The sequence below is a fragment of the Cynoglossus semilaevis genome, chromosome Z, assembly GCF_000523025.1.
Source record: "Cynoglossus semilaevis isolate Cse_v1.0 chromosome Z, Cse_v1.0, whole genome shotgun sequence".
Lineage (NCBI taxonomy): Eukaryota > Metazoa > Chordata > Actinopteri > Pleuronectiformes > Cynoglossidae > Cynoglossus > Cynoglossus semilaevis.
In genome coordinates, this window is record NC_024328.1 from 1,679,806 (window position 1) to 1,702,136 (window position 22,331).

Sequence of the window (22,331 nt, forward strand, 5' to 3'; positions counted from 1 at the left end):
GTCAAGAGTGCTGCTGATTGGTAGAGTAAGTCTTTGTTTTCTGTGTGATGCTGCTACTGTATCCTCATAGCTGGACAAGTGAATTCTAAACACTTTGTAATAGAAGTGAACTGCTGGTTTTTAAAAAAATCTGTTCTGTTTCTGTTTGGTGTGTACATTTTTCTTTTTGTTGCAATGGTGTGATCTTTTACTCAACAAACTGGATGAAGCTGTAATCCTGCACTGCTTGTACTATAGTATATTTAATTTTTCTCCATTTATAATTATGGCTGTCAACCAATTAAAAATTGTAATCAGACTCATCTTATGATAGCTGTTGATTGATCCTGATTAATCATGATTGTAATTTATAATATTTAATCAGGACTAATTGAGATAAATCTACATTCCTAAACTCATGTCTGACCAGAAGTTGAAGCCTCTACTGGATGGTATTGTAAACTCCTGTACTGTTTTACGAATAATAGCATGTGAATTAACTGTGTATTAGAGCAAAATGTGTGAAGCAACAGTAAAATTATTGAAATTATACTATACAGTTTGCTTCATTCTGCTGATGCATTTAAGTGGATCAAATTTTTTAACCAAAATAATCTTCAAAAATGTGATAAATGTGTTTATTTTGACAGCCCTAATTATAATACCTTTGAGTGACCAAACCTGTAGAAAATATGCTATCATTCCTGGAAGCTCCTTTACACACGGGCACAGTTCTGGTCCCTGAACCAAATCATGAACCAACCAAAAAAACGAGTTTAAAGGGGGGGCCTTTTTTAAATTGTTTGCTTGTTTTTTATTTGCATGAATGGCAGTATGTTTTCTCCATATATTTCCTCTAACAGAATAGGATATCTGTGTTGGAGGTCACCTGTATACAAGTCTAATTGGACCACACCAGATACTTGTTAACTAACTAATGGAAGTCCTTACTTATTTAACACTTTCTTTAAAAACCAATAGACTCTGGACAATGTTTTACATTCCTGAATTTTGTTGTGAGAAAATGTAAACTATGCAATTGAGCAGATTTTTTCCCTGATACCCTCAGTTACAGGCAGTATCTGCAAAATAAGTTAACGCAAGTGAGACTCCTGACCACAGGAAGGCAGTATTGTGCAATATTTTACCTTAATATGCCCTAAAATGCATTAGTAAATAATGGTTTGCTTTGGTTTGTTGTTTGTTAAAGATAGGAGATAAAACCAAGAAATTCTCATCTGCATCAAATGAAAAACTCAATGAATTTTGAGGTCTAACTTTTTTTTTTTAAAGCCTCCGTCCATCTCTTATTTCTTTTATTCTCTGATCACATACCCAGCTGTTCCTGTGTCTGTTCTGGAAGTATGTTTTGTACTGTACACGGAGCATGCACACAATGCAGAATTATAATTAGGCTGCTCATGGATGTATGGCATTTCTATCTCATGGACCCATGTTGGTGGTACATTCACAAGAATTGTATAAGATGCATTTCAATATCTTGTTTTCCAAAATAACTTTTTGATTGAACCTGGAAATTCTCCAGTCTTCATATGAGACGCACACTGATCCAGTCAGTCCTGTCCAAATTGTTCAGTAGGCGCACAATAAAGGTTGCGTTACTATTTTAAAACAAACATATTCATCTTTGTACAATAGTGGAGTGTAACTCACAACCCAGACATAACGTTGAAGGTCTGCACTTTGTGTATATGGTATATTTTTGGTGTGTTTGTTTAATATCCTCTGGTGAGTGTTTAAAATGTAGAAAAACAGAAACAAAACACTAAATAAAGGTTTAATGTGTTATGTAACTTGGATTTACTGGTTGTTTTGGGGGTTTAATACTGTGACACATGATAAACAAAGGAATCATGTCTATATAACTAGATGTACTTCCTGGTATTAGGTATTAAGTATTAGGAATGCACATAAACATATTCAAAACAGTCACTTCACAAATCAGTATAAAACTAAATTCTGACACCACGGCCCAGTTTATAAGTCAAATCAACAACACAACATTTATCATTTTGTCATCTTGTTTCTTTTGCTTTTCCTAGATTGGTTTCTAATCCGTTATATAGATCCTAATGTGCAGGGATTAAGCCAAAAGCTGCTTCTTCTTTTTATCCCCTCCAAGTGGCTACATCATGGTGGGTCAGTTTAACCCTGCTCAAGGTGGTTACGACTTGATCTCGCTCGTCCCTTGACTCCGGCTCTTAGGAATCCACTCCATAATTTACTAATGACTTTAACCCTTTCACAAGGTCTCTCTATCTCCCTCACTTTCTCTCTCTCCCTCTCTCTCCCACAGGTCTCAGTCTAGTTATGTCATTTGACCAAAAGACAAAAAAACTTTTTGCTAATCCTAAAGTTTGCATTTGGAAAAGTGTGAAGTAGAACAACTGTTTATAAACGACTTTTCATTGCATTTATAGTTCAGCCACTTTACATATATTTTTGTTTAGTACTGTTAATATTTTTTTTTGCACGTTTTGGCAAGTAATTGGCTGAAATCTCGTCGCGGGGAAGGAAGAAGAATATCGAGTCAAGGCATCGCACTGGTAAGTTGCGTGTTTTTTTATTTTTATGTTTATTATATTTAAATATTTGATTATGTGTTTTGTCTGTGCATGTATGGATGCATAAAGTATTTGGACATGAAGTATAACTCCGCATCAAAAATATCAACAACTTATTCCTTGGTAAAAACACATGCATCCTGCAAATAAGATAAAAAAAAACCCTCTGTGTGATTATATTATATATAAGCACGATAATTAAATAGTATACAGGTGTATCGCTGTAACGTTGCAAGGTCGTAGATGGAACATTCTAGACTTTACCGATTGAACTATCAATATGGGGGATATTTTCACCCAGTTTTTAAAAATTATTATTATTGTTGTACATGTGCATTATAGATGTTGATTTTAATGACACCAACAGGTTAAAGTGACACATTTGTCATCGGGGTCAATTAGTGCATCAGTGTCGCAGCTCAGAGTTTGTGTATACGCAGCTGATGAGCGCCATTATCCCAGTGTAAATCTGCTGATGTCTGTTAGCGCCTTATCTGATAGCACGACCCTCTACTACTGAGTTAAGGACTGGGGTCACGTGGAAGCACAGCGGGTCAACAGTAACAGCAGTCAGAGAGGTGACAACAGTCACAGCGGTGACTACATTAATGACAAACAGGAGCCACAGCACCGACAGTAACACAAGTACTAACAGATACAGTAGTACCACGCATATCAACAGTCACGACATCAGTGGTAGAGGGGAGCAGAACAGTACCAACAGTGGCAGCAGATGGATGATAAACAGTATAATTTGCAGAGAGCATAATAGCATACAAAAACGGCAATAACTACATAAAATAAGTGAAAAAACAACAATAATAAAAGCAAGCACGGGACTACCAATTATGACCAATTAGCACTAATTGGATCAACTGCACAATACCTAGTACAGTATTACTCATGAAAATAGTACTAGCAAGAACAACAGTAGATTAATTAATTCATTAATTGAAAAATAAATAAAATAACTAAAGAAAGAACAAAGAAAAGAACAGTTCCAACAACAATAAACTAAGAAAAAGTAGATGCAATAACAGCAATACTACTGTAACTAAAAAGACAAAAATGGCAGTTGTCCCAGCAGGATTAGGAGCCTCATCAGTAGATGCAAGAATACCAGTAAAACAGTGCCAGATTTAACAGTACTAATAAAGGTAACAACAATGATAGTTGTGGGAAGATGGACAGTTTTTTTTATCCATAGATGTTAATGGCAACAACTGTATTATGAGAAAAATAACAATGTTGATGGTGGTTCGTTCCATTCAAAGTTTAAACTCTTGCTATGTGCAAATCCACTGGGTTGATTAACCTGCATTGTTGCTGCTGCCTTCCTTCCTTTGCATGGTGTTAATGTCTTAGCAGCACGTACATGAGAAACACTGGGTCTGGTTTTAATACAATCCTCATCATTGACGGTTGACTGCAACCTGTGAGCACAAGACAAAGAGGACTGTTCCTCGCATCAACACACAGACACACACACATACACAAACAACCACATACTCGAACACACTGCTCTTGCCAGGACTGGCATTAAGCACAGTATCCTCTCGAACTGCTGCGTGTGTCGTGTGGCTTTGAGCCAACTGGCCGCACAGCACTGACAGCTGTGTTTGGAGAGCAGACAGTATTCAGACAACAATCGAGGAAAACAGACTGAACATCATTGTAGGAAACAAAACAACATGACAGAATGGTAGGGCCACATTGGGGATACATTTTTTTTACTAGAATTCAAGAATAAAGTTATATGTTTACGTGAAAAAAGATCTTTATGAGAAAAAAAGTTGTAATGTTTCAAGAAAAAAGTTATATGTTTATAGGAACAAAGTTATAAGTTTATAAGAATAAGTTCCTAATTGTAAGGGATAATACCCTAATATTAGTGTAAATGTAAAAAGACTAGAAACAAACCAGAAGATTGTGATGTGATGCTGATGAGCCATTAGGTTATTGTGGACCTAATGTTACGTTGTAAACCTGTGACTTTATTCTAGAAATTTAAGATATGTTTAAAATGGCATATTAAGCAAAAGTAAGCATAGCTATAGGACAGCTAACTAACTTACTAACTAAAAGTCAACAGTCGAAGCAAAAGATGGGTGAAATTCTGACAAAGTATTGTTTTAATGACAGGCCTCAAAATGTCACTGTGTAAAGCATAAATCTGTCTTAAATTAAACAAATGTTATTTATATCTATTTTTTACAGATTTAATAAAGTTGTTAAACTGTAAATGAAAAAAAGTGTGTGTGGTTATAAAATCACGTGTTTCCAAATTAAAAAGTGTTTTTTCTATTCCTCTTCCCCTTTTCCAGGCTGTTCCCCTACAAGGTAGACAATACAATTGTCCCTCAACCTATGCTTATTCCATCCAGACCTGGAACAACAACCATCCCTCTGGGTATCTGTCAGAGATGGACTCCAATTTTGACTTTTCCACTTGGAATCTCCAGATCCACCTGAATGACCAGGATACCAGAGGAACCATTAAGTTGTTCCTGCAGGGCTCAGACTAGAGGACAGGACAAATAGAAAGCAGATTTTTATGGCCACGGTCTAGACGGTTAGAGAGACTGAGGCCTCCTTAAGGAAGTTTAGAATATAAACAGACAAATCCAAGACAGTTTGACTACCTGTTAATATGCTCTAAGACTTGAATACAGACAAACATTCTTGGTTGCATATAAATAATACCTTTATTACTACATTTTTCAAACTTTTTATTTTTTCAAATAATCACAATATTGTGATTTCCAGAGATATAGACAATAAACGGCAGTGTCAGTCATTATGTTTAAACCAAGGGGTATGTCTGGTCAACCCCTTGAGGACATTTATGAATTCCCAATGGACCCAGAGGAGGTTCAGTCTGTCCATCTTCACAGGAAGTCCTTAGAGACCACGTCTCCTCTGAGCAAATACATCGAGAGTGAACACCAACAGGCGGGCCTCTACTCTCTCCCTGATTTGAATTGCCCTTTAGACTCAAGCACTGATCTCCAGAAGAAACGGAGATCGAAATGCCGCAAATGTCCTCCCTGCCTCCGAAAACAGAACTGTGGCTCCTGCACCAACTGTCAGAACCGGAGGACGGGAAAACAGATCTGCAAGATGCGCAAGTGTGACGAGCTGAAGAGGAAACGGAATGAGTATGAGGAGCGTGAGGTATGGATCTATTTTACCTGTCCAATATTAGTAAAAGTCGTTACTTACAGGTGAATGTTCCAGTGGAGAGAGAGAGAGTATGGTTAAATGTCCATGTATCAAAATTTAACGTGCCTGCATGGATTTGTTTTCCAAGTTCACTATTATATTTTTTTACTCCGGAAGCCCTGTAGGCCAGGGGTCACATCAGCAGTACAGTTCCCGTTGGAGGGCCGGTGGTAACTTTGAGACTGTACAGATGTAACTACTGTATAATGTATCTTATATTTTTTTCCTCTTTGTCCTCTTAGGTACTTTAGAGTTAAACAAATTTACACTATGTTCCATGTGAGTTCACTTTTGTTTTTGTTTTTAGATGATTAGATCATCAGGAAATTGTTAAGTGATGACAGTTTTGGGAGAGAAACTAACAAAAAGCACTGAAGCACTTTTTCTCTTATCGCTGAGCTTTACATTGTGACCAGAGAGCATTATCGTCTTTCTATATCTATGGCTTGAACCAGTGAGTCTGAGTGTGTGTGTGTGTTTTGTTGGTTGGCTACCGAACAGCAGCAGTGGAGAATTTCTACAGTTGCCTCTGTCTTAAGCTCTGACCCCTAAGGCTACCAGTGAGAGGCGGGGGTTAACCTTAGGCTATTTTCTCTGTGTGTGGGTGTGTGGAAGGCAGAAGCATGCTTTTAAAGTGTGCACTTGTGCGTTAACGAAAGTGCGTGCATGTGTGATTTTTGTAGTTGTGTCAGTGTTAAACGGGGGATGGGTGGTAAAGGACAGAAAAAAGCAGGAGTGGTGTGCACACTGAAGGAGGAGAAGCAGAAAAACCACCTCTTGTGAACATTCTTACTTTGGGCCACCGAGCTGTAACAGTCAGGCTAACACTAGCTCATAGTGTTTGCCTGCATTTCCACAGCTGTAAATGTCCAAGGAAGATAATACATATAGTTCCTTGACATTTGGAAAAAGTCCAGAGCTTCACCACTCTCAGGAGTCACATGTCATGTCCACAAAGGGCACATAACTGCCTTGACTTCCTGATCAGCCTATTGATCAAACATTGTGTGGGTTGCTACAACTTAACTGCAAATGTGCTGTTTTAGGTGATAGAAATGGAAAAAATGTGAACAGATAAATAAAACAGAAAATGGTTTTCATGGCATGGACTCAGCATTAAGTTAAAGTTGTAAGTCCAATTGAAAATCAATGAAAATGCAGTAAGTGTGTCAGTTAAAAGCAAGATAATAAGGAGCAACTGAGGTATGGAGAAGGCACTGTAATGGTTTTGGGCTGCATTTTAGCCAGTATTGCTTCAGATCTGACCATGTCCACCTAGCCATTGATGGTGCTGTAAAATAAAGTTGTTCTGGTCCTTTGGCTGCATTTACCATTACCATTTATTTAATCAAAGTGCACTTACCCTCTGCATCCCACCTGCTCAAAGTGAGAGCTGCAGATATGCCCTTGTGTGCAAAGACATGTCGCGCTTTAAAGAGCACAAGGCTAAAGTCTGACACCAAAGCTACAAAATGTGTTTAGCTACAAACAGGAACTCATGGTTGCATCAGCATTTCTCAGGCCTGCTCTGTGCTGTCAGTTCTGATGTTTCTACAAAGAGGTTTAGTTTACAGAAAACAAACATCTTTTTACAAAAACAAACAAATATCTAAATAAAAAAACCCCACTTTAGTCTGTTTTCTGCATGGTATTTGAAAGATCTTTCCCTGTGGTTACTGTGGTGTTTGTTGTTGCTGCGGGATAATAGAAATACTCTATATTGTTTCTAAATTTCAAATCCTTTTTGCTCTTTCTTCTTGATTATTTATTTACAACTTTTGCTGATTGGTTTGCAGTATCTTCAGTTAAGCCTGTGTTAGCCGTGTCTCAAAACATTTGCAGATTTGCAGAAAATAAAAATAATGCAGGTTCAGTCATGCTGCAAAGCCTTAAATCAATTTGCTCTAACTAACACATGCATATATATTTAGGCCAGCACACTGCTGTAGTGGATTCTTGAACAGATGTTTCCTAAACAAGCTTAACAGCAAAAATACATCAAAACTGTCTAGTGACTGAGGTCATTTATACATTTGAGCTTTTGCATCCAGGTCGGAACAACTTTAACATGATAGATAAAAAGTAAATTAGTGACAAAAAGGCCTGCAGTCTAAAGTAATGCAATTCAATCATCACCCTCTGTTCCTTCTACTGAAGCTAAATGTAAAGTTTTACAACATGCTCTTACAATGGCATAAATGATCCTCTCTCCCTCTCATTTGCCTCTCTCCAATGGTTGGACCGTGAAGATGAGCACTTCCAGGTACTGTCTGATCTCTTAGTAAATCAGAGTGGAAAACAGCAGCAGATGGGATGTGCGTGGATGAAATGTAGTATGTATCGGTGTATGTGTGTCATTATGTTCTGCCAGTAATTGCCTAGCGTTGCTCAAAGGCTGTGAAAGTCTGACAGCATTGTGGGTTAGAGGCCTTTTATTTGCACACCATATTCTTGCAATGCTAGTCATATCATCTGTTTTCTTGGCAGCTAGTACCGAGACACGGTGGCACATTTCTTGCATCATAAGGCGTGCATGGCTAAAGACGCTGTGTCGCTGACTGATGTAGCAAACTAAATACTGCCTCTACTTCTACGACGACTGCGTTGCGTACTGCACCTGTACTGACGATGTTCACTGAAACCAAGCAGCCACTCCACTCACGCTGTCCAGCTCAACACAAACATGCCTCTGCTACACACACAAACACACACACGTGGCCTGTCTGACGTCAGCAGAGGGGATTTCCCATGCCACACCAGAGCGTCAGACAGACACCAGAACTGCTGTGTCACTGTGCGGCTGCCTCACCTCCCTACACCACACATTATCTCTCTCTCTCGCTCTCTCTCTTTTCGTTTCCCCTCTCTCTCTCTGCCTGTCTCTGCCTGAGTCTGTTTTTCGCTCCGACCTGCTGTGTATTCGCCAGGCTGCGTGAAGTTTCGCAGATATTTTTTCGTCTTACGGAGGGCTATAGTTGCTATCAGCATTTTTACTCTGCCGTACCAACAAACCGTTTTTGCTTTACCCGTTCGTACTAATTAGATGTTTGGTTTAAGCGGAATTTTTTAGGAGGGCGTCATTCAAATCAAAGCAAGACATGCACCTTTGGAGAGATACTCGGTTACTGATTTGGGCAGAACCGCTCCCACTTGACTCTTGTTGTCATGATCCGCAGTCTGGTGTGAAAATGTGCGCTGATGAGGGGTTTAAAGGGCTGGAAGTGATGTTTCACGCCAGGAATGTCAACATTATCCACAAGGATATCAAAATATTATGCTAGGAATGTTAGTGTTGCACAGACTATGTGCGAAGGGAAAAAGGGAAGATAAGCCGACGGCGCCTTTTTCCGTTGGCCTTGCATCAAGCTTTTTTGGGAAACTCTATTTAAACTGTTACTTTTTGAGAATACTTTTTTGGCAGTGTCACACTGCTGGATTTCTGTCATCTTCAGGTCTTGAGTCAGCATGTTGGGCTCTGCTGTGTAATTGTGCAGTTCACTTGTCAGAAGGGGGGCTTGTTAAAATGGGTGTGTGCATTGTGTGTGTGTGTGCGTGTGTGTGCACGCTGTGCAGTCCAGTCCAGTTATTGCAGGCAGCCCTAACACAGATGGTGCTCAGCAATACCACATACCAGAGGCATTGTTTAGGAAAGGGGAGTTCGAGGAGATAATTGACAGGCATAGAGAGAATCCCATCCCCCTCTTTACACACATGTGCCGGTGTACGCACGCTTGCACAGACACACATACACCTTCTGTCAACCTTCATTTGTGTCTCTTTTAGTGTCCTCTTTTACCTCGTTAATGAGTCTGCACACACACTCAAAGAAACTCCATGTCTTTGCCTTTTCCGATTTAAGCTTTGTTTTCTTTAGTATTTCTCTCTCTCTCTCTCTCTCTCTCTGTGTGTGTCTTTTTTTGCTGCTCTCCCTCTGTCGCCGCCCTCCACGGCTCTCCTTCAGTTTCACCCTAGCAGCAGAGCCTAGCCTGGCCTCTGATTGGTGGACACACTGCCTTTGTGTGCTATCTCCAGCGTGACGTCTCCCCACAGCGACCTCTGTGTGCGTGTTTTTGTGTGTATATGTGTGTGTGTATTTGTACATGACTGTATGTGTTTAAAGAGACAGCTGGGGGAAGGGACATCATGTATGCAGAAGGATAAGAGAAAAAAATATGAGTGGGAGGAAGGAGTGATAGTGATCACAGGGTAGAAAAACCATGTTGTGTATATGTGTATGTCTGTGTGCGGTGAACCCATTGGCATACTAGCAATAGAGAAAGAAAGAGTGAGAGAGAGAGAGAGGGTGGGGGTAGAGCAAGAGGGAGAGAGAGAGAGAGAGAGAACGTGTGTACGAGGGCTCATGTAAAACCAGATTAAAAACACAAGATGGCTTCCTGAATGGGCTGCTGGAACACAAACGATAGAAAGTGAGACTGAGGAGGAGGAGAGAGGAGAATAAACAGTAAGACAAGGACAAGAAACAGGTGAAGACAGGAAGTGGAGGGGGTCGTAGTCTTCTGATGGGGATTTGGTCAGCGGACGGAGAATCACAGATCGAGGCAGCACAGAGGCTTGGAGGGTAAATATTCATCACTCGAGACTATTTTAGGATTGATGAGTGGGAGGGTGATTGTTGGGGGGGGGTATATGGTTGGCGTGGAGCTCAACAAAATGGCTTGAGAAATAATCAGTAGACAGATTAAATGTGTAGTGGGAGCTGAAGGAAGGGTTTGCTGTGTGAACAGTAAGAAATTATTGTTTTACTGTCATCACAGCTATTGTCATATTTTACTTCATACTCTTAGCTTCAAAGACACCTGTGCATGTTTTTATGAGACTGCCCTTGAGCAATACTGTCCTACACCGGCTTTTTTAAGGCATTTATTATAGAGTGAGAACCAGGTGGTAGGTCAGACATTACATAATTCTATAAATGAAATTGTGTCCTGTTCTCTCCTGCTGGTGGTATGTGTGCACAGCTGCAGTATGACATTGACAGTAATGGTAGGAAGGTAGCATATATAGACTGTCATGTATGTGGTTTTACCTAATGGCTGTTAATGATGAGTGTTCTTGGATCAGGCCCTTGTCGCATTATTGTATTGATTATTATTCACTCCTCCCATCTTTCTCTCTCCCTCCCTGTGTCTCTCCCTCGCTTCTTTTCTTTCTTGTTGGTAAATGGCTTTAAAGGTGGCATATATCGAAGACAACAGTTGCGAAACATTTAACTGGCAGCTGAGGTAAGATGGGGCCTTTCATTTGGGTTTTACCTTGTTGTTGTTCTTGTTGTGTGTGGGTGTTTGTGCGTGTGACCTGTCTGTTATGGTCTGATAATCAAGCTGTTGGTGGAAAAAAGCCAAAAACTTTTAAATGTGGTGATATTGTATTTAATTAAAGGGAATAAATGTTGACTGTTAAAGTTCACATAGCTATAAACAGCTTTACTGCGAAGATAAGAAGTTGTTATATAATCCCTGATAATATTGCAAGGTTGAATAAAATTGCATTACTACCTGTAAATATACACCATCTGAATTTGAGCCGACCTTGTTGCAAAGTCGCTCCATTAAATTACCTTTTCAAATGTAATCTGTAGGCCGTGGCATTTGAGCTGAGCACCTTAGCGATGAAGGAGCAGCCTCCTGAGTTTAAAGTGTCCCACGCTGCCCACTGATTGGTGCTTGAGCCAAGCATGTGTAGATACCAGAGACCAGGAGAAGTGGGAGGAGGAGGAGAAGGAGGAGAGGTAGTAGTAGGAGGAGGAAACTAATGCGTTGGCTCATGAGCCAAGGGGGGGTGGGAGGGACGTCCTTCTTCTCCAAGGTTCTGGAGTCACATGAGGTAAAGAGAGTAAAAGTTACTGGGTCACGCATGCGTATGTCTCTGATCGCGGGTCGTAGTAACCTGTGGCCGCACAGGGCTGCTGTTCCATAATTTGCCGAGTTGTGGCACACTTGTGTGTTTATATGGGGATGAAGAGAGAGCAATGAGGATTCAAAAAGAAATCATTCTGAGGTTGTACCATCACACGACTTGTGAGATGTTGTCTACAAGTGGAAAAAAGAGAGAACAAAAGAAAGAAAGAGAGATAAAAAAAAAACTTAAGACTTACACTATGAACTTCTCCAATGTTTGAATCCTTGACGCTGACTCTTCAAGTAGCTCAAAGAATGTAGCAGGGTAATTTAAACCACCTATCTCAGCCTGTACATTTGTAGTGAATGGAAGTATAGGTCAGTCATCACACGATGAGTGCCATGAATGGATTTAGTTGTGGGCTGATCACACTAGCCAACACACTCCCTAATCTGCTGTAATCCCTGACCATGCCTAGAATAACTAGAGCATCTCTTATCAGTGATGTGTGGTTTGTACACCCATTCTGTTTACTAGGAAGGGGTTAAATGTCATGAGTGCACATAAGACACCACTGCTGCTACACAGGTCCAATCTATTGTTGCAAAAAAAGACTGGAAAGTATGTGCTAAATTGGAAAGATAATCTGTTTGGACAACATTCAATATTTTGGTAACTTTGATAATACGGTTTCTGAAGATAATGTCACGATCGCCTTCATCATCACATACAGTTTTAACCCTGAAGTCACGTCAGAACCCATTTAAAGGGTGAAGGGATGATAAAAGACAATATGAGGAAGTGTTTTTAAATGGTTTTCTATATGGGGTTTACAGTTTACAGTCCTTTGCAACAGTGGAGAGTAATGCTGTCACACAGAAACTGTGTGACAAACTGTGTCCACTTAAATGCTCTGTCCCCCTTAAGGCCTCAAACCCACAATTTCAAATTGTCACATAGTTGTAAATAGGTAGAGGCAGTGGTGAAATGAGAAATGGGATTGTGCTTAAACCTCAACGATAGATATGTTCCAAAAACCAAAGGCCAAGTAATCCCTTTTTAGGTTCTACACTGATGGCTACCTAACATTCTGTTGAAGGTTCCATTTTGTTCTTCTCTGCATGTCTTTGGAGAAATGATGATAAAAGGGCTGTCATCAAGAAAAACATTGAGACGAAACTTAAACTACACCAAGTTCTAGCAACCCGTGGCTCCTGTCATTTATGGATGCTGGAAATTTGGAATCACTGTGAATTTTTGTTTTGATAAAAATGAGTAAATCCGGGAACAACTTTGAAAAGATTTGCTTTAGTTTTACTGATCTGTGTTTGTCTGGGAGCGCGCTCTGCTGTTCAGGAAACAGAACCAGGTTTAGAGGTTACCACAACAAGCCACAAGTCAGACAGTCTGAACTTCTTTTGTTCCACTCCCTTACACAGGATTTCCTCTTTTAAACATTCTAAGAGCACGCTGGTGGAAAAGAGTGGGAGCTTCGAGTAAAGAACGCTCAGAGCATCGAGTGCGTAACAACAGATGGAATGATTGCTAATCATATGTTTAGCCATGCATGGAATCCCCAGGCTTTCGCTCAAAGGGTTAAACGCTGACCCAGTTTCCGTTGTAACACTGAATGACTGATGACATCATTACCGTAATTTTAGCTCAAGCCCGGCTTCCAAGGATGGTCACGTGACCTCACTCACACCACACTCACAAGTGTGTAGTAGGTGGTTTGTTATTGAGTAAAGACTCAGGAAGTGGAGGGTTTGACATCACCTCTTCCATTCAGAGCTGCTCTGTGAGGTTTCCACTCAGTGAGACAAGAACTGCTGCTCTGCTTTCAGTGTGCTTAGGGACCTGTAATTCTACTTTTTGTGGTCTACATTGGGGCCAATCAACTCAATTCATAACAAATATTTTGTCATGTGTGGCGCTTTGGCCCAGAGACAATGTCTTTGTCATTGGTGTGGAACCCCAAGTTCAAATCCCAGTTAGGGCGGTTGGTACCTTCCAGTGGACTCACCACCTGCAGGAAGGTTTAGGGGGGTTGGTACGGTGCAGTGTGATTTGGGTGGAGGTCATGGAGCCATGCTGCCCCCGTGACCCGGTAACAGATAAGCAATAATGGATGGATGGAATGTGAAATCTATTTTCAAATTACTATTAAACCTTTCTCTGGAGAAGATTAAGCAGGAGAAAGGCATTAAACTATTCATGAAAATATGAATTTTTATTGATAGAGTTTGGAGATTTTTGAGGCGATGTGTATGGGAGGCAGAGAAAATGATAACGCTTTCAGAATTGCACATTCATCCACTGACACAAAAAATATAATTTTTTTGAATTATAATGCTGCTAACTTTGCCTCTCATTGCCTCTCAACTTTATTCACTTAACTATATTTAACCAGTAACTTTCTTTTACAAGCTTGTGTGCAAATGTACCGACAGCTGTTGCAACAACCGTGAATGGTGCAGACAAGTGCAAGAGATTAAGAGTAATGTTATCAAAAGCAATTGTAAGTGCATGAAAACTACAGCTGTGAAACAGAGGACAATTCAAACAGTCTCCTTTGGCCCTATATGTAATCTGGAAAAAAAATGTTTTAATATGCCTTTATGGAGGCCAGTTATTTTACTTTGGCCTTCTGAAGACAGTTCTGGTCAATCCCATACTCAGGAATGGTATAGGTCCAATACTGGTCAATATCCTGTCAGATCCAAAAATTAAGCCCAAGATTTAGTTGTACCCCCATGGTAAAATGACAATAAATACTGTTCTATTCTATTCTTCTATTCAAAAGCTCAACTTAACTTTGCACAACATAAACAGGGACACTATCGCCTCAGCGGCACCAACACGCTGAATGCTGGAGAAGAAAAGAAGGTATCGGATTGCTAGAAGTATCTGCTGATACTCTAAGTCGCAGTATCAGTATGGGACATGAAAAAGTTGTATTGAACCATCCTTCTTAGTTTTAAACTTTATTAACTTTATTAAGGCTCTGTGGAGGTTGACGTTCTTCTGTCTGTGACTGTTGACTGCTCTCTATGTTTAACCTACTTCAGTAGTTGCCTGCGTGACACATTGAGTTGTGGTTAATTGCATCATCCCCATCACCGCTGTAGCTCTGGAGGGTTTGATGTCATGGGAGAGGCTGCCCATCGCCTGATGCCGCAGTTAATAAAAAATGAATGGAAGGAGAAGAGGGAGGAGCTCTAAGCTGTGGACGGACCCACTCTTTGACTCTCACCTCTCTGGCAGCTCTCTCCTCCACCTCTTCCCACTGGGGAAGTACAAATTCATTCAACCCGCTAAATTCCACTGCCCCCAGACAATGCTGGGTTTTATGTAATGCAGCCTTACAGCAGTGTGTGAATGTTCATCACACCCTGTTTAAACTCACATTAAATTATTCATACCTCCATAATCATAATAAATCCCCTAAAGGCTGATTGTTTCACAGATGCTGAGAAACATTATAAATCACTAAACTAACTGATCTTTCACTTAGACTGTGTAAAAAAATGACTTTTTTTGTTTGGACTGCTTGCCCTTTAAGCCTGGCTATGCCTGACTTGAACATATGGGAAGCTAATCTTAGCCTCAGTCCTGAGGGAGACAAGGCTGGCATCCAGCCAATGTGCAGCACAGAGAGAGGTCTCGCTTTTTTTTTCATTTTTCTCTCTTTTCCATCATGCAAATATCAAACTCAGTGTCAAAAGAGGACTTTTTGACAGTTACTCTTTATCTCTGTGCCCCTATCTATTACATCATTGTCTCATCATCTTATTTACAGCTTGGCAAACATCGCCCTGGCAGGTGTTAGTACACAGTAGTCATGTAGTAGTTTTTATACCATTCCTCACTTGCCCCTATTCCCATCCATCCACTCTCTTTGTTTCAGGCATTTTCTGATATATTCCACGCATTGATTACTTCCCTCTAAATCTATTCATCTCCCAACCTAAAGCACAAAGAGCTGCATCCTGAAAAACACCCCCTCGCCGTCATCCTCCTCCTCCTTATAATTTTTAGGAGTTCCACCCTGCCCCCCTCCTGCAACCTCTAACCCACCTTTAAATTTCCTTTCCTCCACCCTTTTAAATCCCACTCTTCCCTTTCTCCTCGCGTGGAGTGTGTGTATGGGTGTGTGTGTGTTTGTTGGGGGTGGGGGATGCTATACCCAGCTGGACGATACATGTTGACTTGCACGTGCCAAATGTCAGGTGGTGTGACTCAGACTGGATACACTACACCAGCTACTACTATCCACACCCCAGCACGCCCTGAATATAATATACTAAACAGGCTGAAAAGCAAACTGACAGACAGACATATAGACAGACAGACAGACTTCAAAATGCCTGAAATGTGAAGATGTATTTGTTCAACAGAAAACTCCAACATACTTTACTAATTAGATCCAGAAATAAAACATGTTGAAGAGTTGACATGAAAACTGCTCTGACTTGACTTTACTTGACACCCCCTGGCCACAACAGGAAAGTGTGATTTACTCATTGAAACTGAGTACATTACAGGTACAACGTGCCTACATATAAGCCTTCAGTAATCATGAAAACACTGAAGCTATTTAATTTTCCTATTGTCAGCTTATGTGCAGAATAAACATGGTGATCCAACATGGCAGCCTCTGGAGAAAAGAGTAACTAATTACGTTAATAAATAATAGAGGTTTATGTTGTAGAAAACACAAAGCCAAAGACTCTAGCAGTATTAGGAGAGTACAAGGGCTGTGGCCTGGTGGGACTGTCAGTGTGGGCGTGGATGAAGTAACAACACCTACTGTTCCTCTTCTCACATGCTAGGATGAACATGCTTCAGAACATTTGTAAACACGCTTTGTTTTGTAAAAATGTGCACCAGTTAAAGATTAATTGCTAAAAGTTATGGCAAAATTGCTTGGCAATAGTTGGAGAAATTGATGCAACAATAATCCATTGTTTGTCAAAACAAATTTGGAAGAGATTTGGAAGAAAGAAAGTTTGGAATCTTAAGCTGGATCATGAAATGGTTTATGATTGATTGAGTTTTTCTTAAAAGATCATGTTCTTACTCGGAGACCAAGGGAGAAAATATAACAGTGATTTACTGGGGGAGATCTTTTAGATAGCCGTCGTGGGGAAAAAAATGTAAGTAGGGCTTTCAACATTAAAAAAAATACAAATGACTTCATGTGAAGTAGACGTTGCTGTGGTGACCTCTAATCCTGCAGACAATGTTCATACATCTACACAGAAGTTTTATGTCTTAGCCCGTAAAAAATATTTATTGGGATTATTTCCACAAAGCAAATCCATGAAAAATGCAATTACAAAAATACTCCATGCTAGTAAAATCTTATAATCTTTCATTTCCACAGCTTCACATATTCCATGTGTTGTTTCTGCTCTTCTACTGTTAAATGTAATTCTCTGAATTGCTGCTGTAAAGCCTGTTAACTCCACCCACCAGTAAACCCAGTGATCCAGGCTGAATAATACAGGACTGTATAAATGTAACTATGTCCTGTCTATTCACACAAAAAAGCCCCACAAACCACATCACTACATTTGAAGAAGATTTTACTATTGAGCCTCTTAGAGCATTTGATGAAAAACAGAGATTTGTGGTGGGTAGTAAAGAGAAAGATAATGAAAAGATAAAGAGTTGTGGAGAGAGTGGGGGTAGATGAGACATCAGATGACCTTGATGCCTTTAGACCGCAGGGAAGAGGAGTTGGTGGTGGTGGTGGAGAGAGGTGGAGTCAGCTGACAGGAAGAGAAAAGGAAGAGGGAGGAAGGCTCCTCATGTCATGACCGTCATGCTGCTGTGAGTCATTAAATGTCTTAAAAGTGATGGAGGCAAAGAAATCATTGTTTCCTTCACATTGAAGTTGTGCAATTTTATCCTACTGCTGTTTACACACACACACACATACAAACACATACAGAACACCCACTGTTGATGGGTTGATAAAATGATTAAAAAAAACAACTTTGTTTTTAAATGTGTTAGGCTTTTGTTGTGTCAGGACTTTTTTTTTTAACAAAAAACGAGAAAGATGAGTCAGGCTTAGTCATATGTAAGTCAACCAAACACACACACACACACACACACGCCCCTGCTGAGTACTGGACTTTTTTCAGTCATCCCTCCTACAACCGGAGACCTTTTCTGGTTGCTGCTGAGAAACAGTGAGCAAAGGACAGAAATGAGAGTGATGAAGAGAGAAAGAGAAATAGAGGAGGTCCTGAAAGACGAAACTGGATAATAAACTGACTTGATTTCGAGATCAATGTGAGAATTTGTTTCTCATGTGCTGTCGTCTTTCCTTCACAATGCCTGGTTACAGAAGATTCATTGTAAGTGTTTTTCTTATTTCCTTTTCATGTAAAGGGCTAACAGTCTAGGTTTAGTTATTCTCAGGTGTCAGTGAAAATGGCTAAATTGTAATTTAACTAAGACATGGCTACGGACTGTATAACTTCAGGTTAAAATATAACTTTTGATGTTGTGGTATTTCACTGAGGTGTAATCCATCTTATGTCAAGGTTTATGTGAGGACAGCTGTTTTGGATTAACTTGAATCGCAGCATGGTGACGCTGTTTCAGTCTAAGGGTTAATCAAAGAGTAACTAATAACTAATAATAACTAATAAAGAAAATCAATAATAAAGAGTTTTCACCCCGCCCCCCCTCCCCTTTTTTAAGGTGTTCTGATTCTGGAAACTTTCTCCTTGTCTGTGGCAATTATGTGTCTGACACATTTATTCTTGTCCTAATTACCTGTTTGTTTTATGATTTTTATTTTTTATCAGTCCTGCACTGTGTTGTCCCACTGTTGTGACTGAGGACTAAGGGTTAAAACTCTCGTGTTTGCTAAAACTTTAACTAGTATTATTGAAAATGTATTTTTGTCCAGCTACACAAAAAGGTTTTTATTGTGACATTTAGGCCACAGAGTTTTCAATGTCTGAGGTTTAGCTACAGGAGGCTAATCCTGCCTCTCTTTGCTTCCTGTTTTACTTCTTTTGATTTTAACGGCAACCCCACGTCCTTTGAATAACGTTACGTTTTGTACTGGATGTGATCTCCACTGAAGGACCAATTTCCCCTCCTGATGGCAAGAGACAAGGCAAAAGAGAGTAGTATTCCTACTGATTAACTAACTGTGTAAATAATGATCAAATCGATTCATTTCACATCTTTTCATGGCTCATTTTCTTTAATTAATCCTGCTACTATACCTTTAAGAGACATTCACAGAATGTGTGATGTTGTGTTCAGTAAGTTTTGTCATGGTCTGTGTGTGTGGAAAGCGTGTGACTCAGGGGTTAACTGTAGCTTTGAGCCTGAACTGCAGTGTCACTGCAGCCGAGGGAGAAACACGCGCAGGTTAGCCTCACTGGAATAAAGAGCTGGTTTCAGAGCCTCTGTAGGTGAGTGGTGTGGTTGGTAGCCAAGAGTGGGCATGTGTTGCCCACGCACAGTTAAAGCCGAGCATCCTTTTGGGAGCCGCCACTGCTGCTACAGCTGCTGTTGTTGGTGACGAGGATGACGGTGCAGCTACGTCAACATATGTTTCCTACCTCTCTTGCTCACTGCGCTCACTCTTGCTCATTGGCACTCCCCCGGTCATGTGACCCTCTTTACTTCTCTCCTTCTCTTAGACAGCCTAGGCTGTGCCATGTTTCTCTCTAGGATTGACGCTCATCTCTGTAGTTCCATTTAAAAATGTGTGACAACAGAGAAGAGCCGGCAGCGTACAATCTACATGACCCAAAAGTAAATGAATTAGAACGTGTTGGAACGGCAATGCAATAAGCTCAGAGGCACGAGAAAGAAGAAGAGAGAGAGAAGAAGAAGAAGAAGACACAAGGCAGATTAAGAATTCCAGAAAAAATGGGGGACCAAGAGGAACATGGTAAGAAGAATAGAAAGAAGAAACAGGAGGTAAAGCTAATGCAGTTACAGTGCGGTGTCACTGGCATAATATCTGTTACATAAAATTACAAAGAAGGAGCTGACACCATCTTCATGGAGGAGAAGGCCATGTTTTTCCTCCGCTCATCTCTTGATTAAATCTGCTGCAAAACTCCAGAAATGTCGGACTGAGGACAGGACACGATGCGCGGCCGGTCAGTCAGCAGTTGACCGTGGGGCGAGAGGGAACGTCCAATGATCCAGACGACCTTCATGGTGATGAAAATGGCAGTGATGTCTAAGAGAAGACATGGTGAGGAGAAGCAGGAGGGCGTAAACATAGGCCGAAAAAAATAATAGGACAAAAGCTTGTGTCAAATCACTACAAAACTGTAAGATCCCTGTGGGTAGCCAACAGGTTTATTCCCTCAACACTCTCTTTCTGTTCCTTCTTGCTTGTCTATCATTCCTCCTCCTGTCACAGAAGTAGTCACATGAATGACATGAGTGACTCTGACTTGCTGTTTTAAACTGTTACCTCTATAGTTTTTCTTTCTATCCTCTCCTTGACATCCTACTACAACGTTCTCCTAATCCTGCTGCTCTCATTCACCAACCTCTACTTTAACCTGCGCTAGTTTCTGGCTTTTTTAAGAACAGTTGAGATCATAATGTCATCAGTGTGTTATTTCCTTTCTCGACAGAGTACACAGCGCAATTTAATGATGAATACAAGTCCTTTTTACTATTAATCTTTTATCGGCAAAAACGCTCCACCATGCCCGTATCCTTTGGCGGTTTGTGAGAGAGCCAGTTACACAGGCGTTAAAATCCACTCTCCCTGCATCTCCATGCAGCCTGTTGGAGGACCTCTATTAAAGGTCTAAGCTTTAAGATTAAAGCCCCTTATTTCAGGCGGTGGATGTAAACAGGGAAGTGAAGGATAGCAGACATCCATGAAATGGTTATCAGTGATTTTGAGGAAAAACTCTTCCATCAGGAAAACCGGTGGGCAAAAAAGACCAAAACACGATGTTGCTTTTCTCTGCATGTTTTCCTTTTCCTGGTTGATGTCATTCAGTTGTTGAGTTTTGTATTTTCGCTCATCAGTCGTCTTGAGAAATGTGCTGTTTTTGCTAGAACAACCAGCACTTAAACACGCTCCAGACTTAAATATAACATCATCTGAGGAAGCAGTGTTAAAAGAAATGAAAAGAGACACAGAGAAGAAAGTGTTTTCTCAAAGGTAAAGGCTTAGCTGCACTGCGTTGTTTCCTAGGCTGCTGCTAACGGTGACTATCCCTCAGCTCTGTCTGTTTCTGCTCACTGTACACTCCTCCATTCCATCGTACGTGCCCACTGTGGCTCAGATAATGGCCTCTCGCTCTGCTCACACTGAAGAGAGAGAGGAGAGGAGATGGAGGGAGAGACTGCATGAAAGGGAGGGGAATGGAAGGGGAGTCACAAAGGTGGGGGCTGCGAAGAGAAGCCGACTGCATGTGTTGCTGAGAGAAAGAAAGAGGATATTGAAAAAAGGAAGGGAGGAGCAGACAGAGATAATGAGAAAGGAGAAAGGAGAGACCAGAGAGCAGTGGACACACGAAGAAGCCGGAGAATGAGAAACGTGTCTGCTGCACCGGGGGGAGGTGTGTTGTGCGTATTAGGTGTGAATGTGTATATGTGTCTTTTGGCTCTCCCGCTGTCTGTGCGGTGCACAGACTGGAAGAACTAAAACAGGAACAATTCAACTGATTCGACTGTAGTGGACTGCTGTGCCGGCAAAACAAGTCTCATGCTCCTCTCTGCTTCTTTTCCTGTTTTATGTTCTACAAACAACTCCAACAGGACATCCAGCACAGAGTAAGTACACATCTCTGGTCTTCAGACTCTTTAGCCGGCTTCTTATTGTCATAGTCTCTCTCTCTCTTTCTCTCTTTCTCTCTTTCTCTCTTTCTCTTTCTCCCTACTTCAGCTTCATGTTTCTGCTCCACACGGCAGCAAAGGGAGGGAAAGGGAGGAGGAAGAAGGACAAGCTAGAGGATAGTGGCGGTGTGGGCAGGTGGTTGTGTATCTAGGATTTAGGTTCAGCTGTCTGTCCATTAGCTAAACTTAACCCTGTCACCACCGGCAGTAGTATGTCCTCACAGTTTACCTCGTGTGTGTGCGTGTGTGTGTGTGATTGTCTGAGTCACTGTTAAAGGGAACTCAAAGGCAAAGGCACACTACATTTAAAGAGCTTACACACTTCCTTGACTGTCAGGTCTTGCAAGATCTGATGACTTGGTGTATTGATGCTAACAGAGACATTTATGGGCGTGCATGTCCGGATTGTATAAATATGTGCATATTCGAGTGTGTGTGTTTGTTTGAAAGAGTAAATATTTGTGGTGAACTGCTCACTCGAGGGAAGATGTAAAGTGCAGTAGGTAGAAACTTCAATTACTTACTGTTACTGTTTTTTTTTATAATTAAAAAACCTGTCAGTTAATGTTTAATTCCGTATCTGCACCAGCAGTCATGAGTTTTTCATGTGTTATTAACTTTAGGCTCCATGATCTTTGTTTGTGTATTTGCTACTAATAAAAAAGAGGAAAAGGAGAGTATCGTTGTGACCAATGTTGCCTGATTGTGGGATGTTTAAGGTTGTGCAGCGTTGCAGTCATACTGTTTCAACACTGCAGTTCTCATAACTGCCGTGCACAGCACACCACAGCAGCCCCTTCCCCCTCCTCTTCCTCTTTCCCGTCTGATGCCACC

At 40.8% G+C, this 22,331-nt stretch overlaps 1 protein-coding gene across 9 annotated transcripts in view; it reads left to right on the plus strand.

Annotated features, from left to right (window-relative positions):
• Nucleotides 1-8,673: 8,673 nt before the first annotated feature.
• Nucleotides 8,674-22,331, plus strand: part of tet3 (tet methylcytosine dioxygenase 3) — a 34,227-nt gene continuing 20,569 nt past the window's right edge. For 2 of the 9 annotated variants that reach the window (XM_025053074.1, XM_025053075.1), the window contains exon 1: nucleotides 13,699-18,013. In XM_025053074.1, the coding sequence (XP_024908842.1) occupies nucleotides 17,966-18,013 (48 nt within the window). In that variant the 5' untranslated portion in view covers nucleotides 13,699-17,965. The other 7 variants (XM_017043177.2, XM_008335733.3, XM_017043176.2 and 4 more) reach the window with 7 other exon arrangements.